This window comes from Globicephala melas, chromosome 2 (genome assembly GCF_963455315.2).
Source record: "Globicephala melas chromosome 2, mGloMel1.2, whole genome shotgun sequence".
Classification (NCBI taxonomy): Eukaryota; Metazoa; Chordata; class Mammalia; order Artiodactyla; family Delphinidae; genus Globicephala; species Globicephala melas.
Genome location: NC_083315.2, coordinates 177,543,215 through 177,549,977, shown reverse-complemented (window position 1 = coordinate 177,549,977; position 6,763 = coordinate 177,543,215). Strand labels below are relative to the sequence as shown.

Sequence of the window (6,763 nt, the reverse complement as noted above, 5' to 3'; positions counted from 1 at the left end):
ACATCACCTGCCAAGTCCAGGCTGCACTTTAGCTTCACATCTGTAAGATGCAGGTAAACCGACACCTACATCACATGCTTGGTGTGCATATGTAGAAACAAAATAATAAAAGAGGCCCTGAGTGTTGGGGTCCAGGGTAGGGCACCCCTAAATATGCCTCCAAGTGACGTAAGACAGAGCCCACTACAGGGACACTCTGAATTTCCTCCAAGTCACCCTGAAGCGAGAAATAAACCTCCCATGTGAAAGGTGCTCTCCCCCATTTAGGTGTGGAAGTGAAACGGTCCTTCACCTCGTGCTCTCCACCTGCCTTTTTTCTGTAGAAACAATTTAGCTAAAGAATAAGTTTAATCTGAGAAGTGAGCAAATGCAGAAAGAAAGGAAAACTCTCCAATAAGACTAAATAATAATAGTTTGGTCATTCAGCAAATAAAGGACATTTAGTTCCTCCTCAAGGGCTGCAGATAATATTCTTGTCCATGTCCCATGAGCCGTCTTATAGATACTGAAACTCCCACCAGGAGGGAGACGTTAACTCCATGATGACCAGACTGTAGCCATGACATAAGCTGCCACAATTGCAAGAACTGGCCTCAAGAAACGGGAACAAACCGACCCTGGACCTGAAGATTAACTCTACTTAAAACAATCAAGAGGAGGCTGATCAGACCACCACATGACCAACTGCAAGATGACTGTCACAGCTGACTCTGCCGTTTCTGCCCGTAGCCCCTCCTTCCGCCTATAAAAGCCCTTTCCCACAGATGCTCAGTGCGGGGTGACCTCTGGAGAGAAGTCTGTCCCCCACCCCCGGGTGCAGGCAGCCAAAATAAAGCAAACTTTCCTTTCACCAACTTTGCCTCTTTTTTGGCCTTTCAGCACCGAGCAGCCGGACCCTGCTTTCCTTTGCAGAGGGACACTCTTATCACCAGGGATGGGAATTCAGGCCTGGAATTCTCTATGAACAAACCTTGCTCCTTCTTTAATGACTACGCCAGCCCAAACCCTGCTTAGGTTCTTCACTAACTGAGCACCAAAAGCATACATTTCCTCCTTCTACCAATTCCTCACAAATATTGCATCTTTGTCTAAACATATAAAAGCTGCCTGCTTTGGTCACTTCTGAGTCCATGTCTATGGCCCATCTATGCCCATGGTTAAATTTTTTTTTCTCCTGTTAATCTGTCTTTGTCAATTGTGTTATCAGTCCAGCCTCAGGAACTCAAGAGGGGCAGAGGAGGAGATTTCCCTCCTGACATGTCCAAGTTGTCTTCTCTTCAGCCTCACGCTGTACAACCTCTTAGGAACCTCAGTTCTCACGGCCACTGTCACTCTGCTGACATCACCTTGCCAGGTGTGTTTTTCTGGCATCTCTTTTCTGCATTTCCATCTCACCATTCGATATTTCTTCCAAATCGGTGTGACATTTCAGTGTCCATTGTCTGGTGTACACAGTTTATTAGTCATTCCCTATGAAAGGACATCTTGGTCTTTTCCAAATTGTGGCAAATATGAATAAAGCTAAGTGAGCATCGTGTGCAGGGTTTTCTCTGGACTAAAGTCTTACTGTCTTTCAGATACATACAAAGGAGCACTATTGCTGAAACACAGATAAGAGTATGTTTAGTTTTGCAGGAAGCCCCCAAAATGTCTCCCAAGGTGCACCCTGTTCTGCATCCCCACCAGCTGTGAATGGACCCCCTGCTGCTTCACACCCTGCAGGTGTTTAAGGTTCTCAGAGTCGGGATCTGATCCACTCTGGTAAATTTTCAGGGATATGTCCTTGTTCTCATTGGCACTTCCCTGTGACATATGTTCTCCCACAGCCTTATTTGCAAACTCTTTGTCTTTTTGGTCAGGTGTCTGTTAAGGGTTTTAGCCCATTTTTTAATCCTTTTGTTTCTTTCTTATGGTTGAGTTTAAGGCTTCTTGGTACATATTAGATAACAATCACATATACTAGATATGTCTTTTGCAAATATTTTCTGCGAATCTCTAGCTTGCATTTGGGTAAATTTTAAATGTATTTTTTTTTGCTTCTCAATTATTACTTGTGTTTCTATTACAATGAAAAGTGAAGTTAAACATTCACTTCCTAAGCCATGGGAACTTCATGTGGGAACATGTCACAGTACACTCAAAGGCCTCTTTCAGATACCACAAGGATGGAGTAGGTAAACAGAGGAAGCACTTCTTCAGAGATGCTCCTCTGGAAAAATAGAAATGTACCAACGTACCCTCCTTCCTGTGTTGCTGGTGAGAACTGTGCTGCGTGTCCACAGAGACACAGATCCTTGATGAGAGAGTGAGATTTCATCAGTTAGAATGATGGTTTCCTAACAATAAATTTTACCCGTGATGGATCTGAGTTTATGAATGATTGTAACTTGAATGATTCAATGGATTTAGCAAAGGTTGAAAACAAAATCAATACCTTGAATTATTATTATTAATTTTAATTTATGTTGCCCCAGAGAAGAGCTTGACAATTACAATCTCAGTAACACATTTCCAAAATTTTTAATTATACCTCTTAAAATTTAGACACCATATTGTTCCATAATAAATGTTTTTTCTGCATCCCTTACATTTGAAACTGGATTCCAAGTGGATCTAGAAGATGAAATGTGAGGACAGCGAATGTGTCTACATTCAGTAACATCTAAGGCAAAAAATCTAACATGACACGAGGACGCTGCTGATTTCTAAGTATAGTTCCTGCTGCTTCTTTGCTCAATGATTCCAGCAAAGGTACAAAATGACCTAAACCATCTGGTCTCAATGCTCCTGAAGTCCACACCTCATTCTGAGCTTATACCATCAAGATTTCATAAGGGAAAACACAGAGACCATCAGAAGGACCTGTCCACGTCGCCCCCATGAAGCCACCACCATCAGCCCTTCTCCCTCCTATCACGATGGTCAGGCCCTCTTGCTGTGATCATCACTGGTAACTGGCAAAGCAAGATGACTGAAATTTCCCCACTTTTTTTCCCATCACCCACTGGGTGTCTCTAATGGATATTCCCTCCAGCATTATCATATGATCCAGAGATAATTCCCTCCAATTTTCTCCACAAAGGAAAAATAAATTTTTTTAGTCCTGGTGACCTTACACATTTTTCCTAGCGTTAAATGGACCCTAACAAGACATCCCCAACCACTGAAGCATAAAGACACCTGCTATATATGCTTCTATGTTAACATGAATTTGGATGGATCTCCTCTAATCCACCAGCTCAAGAAGGGCAGGTCAGACGCTGGGGCATCTGTACAAATGCAGGACCTTCGTCTATCTGGTGAATAATGGGCCCACCTGGTTCTAGGTTTTAGATGCCATCCCTTCCATTCCCCTGTCCCACAGCGTATGAGCTCAATATTCAGGTCCTGACAACAGGGTCCAGACGTGTCCTGTGATTCTTGCCCATATTACTTTGTTCGGCTCTCCTATTATCGACATTCAAGCAGGCAGATGCTTTAGTATTTAATTTACTCTGCAAATATTATTGGAAAAGCTACAAAAAGTATAGTACTGTGTTCATGAAATAGTATGCAGTAAATATCTTCTCATAGACGGCAGGCTCGACATCAGTCAGTGTACAGGTGAAATCACTGGGCTGATGGAGAGCTGACCTGCCCCAGACCCACAGGTGTGACCTCTCAGGGCAGGAGTGGAGCCAGCGCTACATGTACAGGGTGTCAGCCAGAGATGGGGACTCACATTGGTCTTTCAGGTTCCCAGGAGAAGTAACATCACTGATGACACTCATGTCAACATTCAACACCTCTGGCAAACCCACTATAAATTTCAGACATACCATTACCATCGTGATTCCCAGTTTACATCCTTGCAGACTGAAATACAGATGGTGAGGCCACATCCTCAGTGCCCACCGCGAGATGCGATGGAGCTGTGCTCTGCTCTCCAGCACCATTTACTTATATGACCTCAGGCACAGTCCCAGGACTCAGTGACCCAGGGACTCGGAAAAGCTCTCAGGTGGACTTTTCAAGGGAACCTGCTTCCTGAGGTGAGGACTTTCCTTTCACCATGACACCCTCACACTCTGCAAGCCATTCACTGTGAAGGTTTACTTCCAAGAATCATCCATGTTCTCTCACCCAGTGCAGTGGGAACTGTGTTCCCTGAGTTCCAATGTCACTGGCTGTGACAGGGAGAGTAAAAATGAACACTTCTAGAAGGAGTGAGTCTGTGCACTGTGACCAGGTCACCTGCCCAGCGTGTTGGAGTCCTGAGGAGCTTCCAGGAGCTGTCTGTTCTTAGACCTTGCTAGCCCTGGGGATTCCCCAACCTCCACCCGCAGGGAAGGAGCCCTGAAGCTCGCAGTGTTCCTGCAGACACTCAGTTGTGCACAGGAAACAGGCAAGTCAGGCTTCAGACCATGTCAGCAGTGCTGGGATCCATGACCATCTCAGCAAGAATGACTACCTTGTCCACAAAATACATGGTGTGTTTAGTTGTTAAGAGTAAATCCACCTACAGAGCAACTCCTGATAACATTTAAACTGTTTCAGGTGAAGAAATGTTCACCCAAGTTAAGGGAAACACGAAATCCGTTGGGAATTATGATAAACATTCAATTTTACCTGACTCTGTCTGAATTCAATGTCATTATTACATGTATGGTTTCTCTCAAATACCTGCGCATCCAGCTAATAAACAGGAGGTAATGCAGAAAGGAAAAAACAAGAGTCTGTGTCTGACATCTTGGAGGACCCTGAATGTGTGATGGGTATTTATGTGAAATATATACATCCATGGGATTAAAGTCTACTCCCCAAATCTGCCGTTAATCCTTGAGCACAGCTGATTTCCTGACTATCCCTTCAGCATCATTTCATTCCTGGACACAGAGTCCCCAGGCATAGGGAGGGGACCCCAGGTGGGGGCTGAGTTCTCTGAGGGCACAGTCAGCACCCTCCTCAGGTGGAGTCCCAGAGACTGGGACCTCCCTTCACTACTTTCTGCTTTTTATAAAAAGGTCCCTCCCTTATGCAAATATCCCCTTAGACCACAAGGTAAAAACAAAGTACCTGTTCACTTAAATTTGGGTTTCTCCTCATGCTTGAAGAGAATTTCTGGGCTTCATGAATCCCATCTGCAAGAAGATGAATCCACTGTGGTTCTTCCTCTTCCTGGTGTCAGCTCCCAGAGGTGAGTGTCTCAGGGATTCAGACGTGAACACTTGGGGAAGCTGCATCTGAGCCCATGAGTCACCGTGGTTCTCTCTGTCCACAGGTGTCCTGTGCCAGGTGCAGCTGCAGGAGTCGGGACCCAGCCTGGTGAAGCCCTCACAGACCCTCTCCCTCACCTGCACTGTCTCTGGATTCTCATTAAGCAGCTATGCTGTATCCTGGGTCCGGCAGGCTCCAGGAAAGGGGCTGGAGTGGGTTGGGGTGATATATGGTGGTGGTGGAAGCGCATATTATAACCCAACTCTTAAGTCCCGGCTCAGCATCACCACGGACACCTCCAAGAGCCAAGTCTACTTATCGCTGAGCAGCCTGACAACTGAGGACACAGCCGTGTATTACTGTGCGAAAGACACAGTGAGGGGAAGTCAGTGTGAGCCCAGACACAAACCTCCCTGCACGGATGCCCGTTACCACCAGGGGTCGCACAGGACCCAACAAGTACAGGGCTGTGACCTGCAGTAGGTGCATATATGGGCTGGGAGGGAATTCGTGTTAGAACCTGTGCTTTCCTCTTCCTGCCCAGGAGCTCCACCAGAGACCCTGTTCTGTATCCTAATGTTTCATTGTTATGGATTATGAAGTGTCTAGAAAGTTTTGTGTGCATGTACATATTTGCTTAATTTTTATTTTTATTATAGTTGTGTATATATATATATTCATTTGCACAGACACATTTAATACTCAAGAATTAAGGTTGTTTTTCATTTCTTTATTTACCTTTTTCTCAAAGGTGCTCAGAACAACCCTGTGGCTCACCATAATTTTCAATTTCAGCCTGAAGTTCGTGAAACTTGTAAATATCCTGAGAGTGCACATGAGATTTTTAAACAGTATTAATTGTTGTTTTGCTTTTGTAGATGTGGAAGGAAGAAACACACCGTCCTGCTTTCAGGCAACCTGCACAAGCATTCTGAATTCTGCAGCAGGCAGTGTTATAGACTCTAACGCCAGAGTGCTCCAATACTGCACATGCAATTATCCTCGTTATTCACAGATTCCAAATCTGCAAATTCACCTACTTCTGGCTTTTATGAGCACCACAGAATAAATACTGTCAATTTTGTGGTCATTCACGGACATTAAGAATGTGGCCGGTTGTTTGAATCAGGCAACACACATGCGCGCACACACACACACACACACACACACATTCCCAGCTGAGGTCAGTCAAGGTGATGCTCTCTTTTCTTGTTTCAACTCCCGTCCTGTAATTGAGCACTTTCTGGGGTCAAATTAGTGCCATGCTTTTCACATTTCTGTGATTCTTGGCGATTGTTTAAAGTAGTCCCAGGCATACAGCTGAGGAACAGTCTAGTGTCCCTACGCACAAACGGCTGTGAGTGGACTTAGGGAAAATATACATGAGACATCAGCTTCATTCAGGCATGATTACATGGCCATGGGCTGTGGGATTGATATTCATGTATCCAATATAAATCTCATGCAGAACATGTAGACAAAACTCACTGCTGCATATGGGATGCAGTTTTGGAAACTTGGCCTTATTCCAAATACAGCATTTCAAGTGGGGGCTTATGGCCAAGAA

General features: G+C 44.7%; 1 gene segment (V, D, J or C); it reads left to right on the top strand.

Moving 5' to 3' along the window:
- Positions 1-5,109: 5,109 nt before the first annotated feature.
- LOC132596723 (immunoglobulin heavy variable 4-59-like) lies at positions 5,110-5,679 on the top strand. The segment is given in 2 exon segments: positions 5,110-5,176; positions 5,261-5,679. Coding segments are annotated over 2 exon segments (486 nt in total).
- The last annotated feature ends 1,084 nt before the right edge of the window (positions 5,680-6,763 follow it).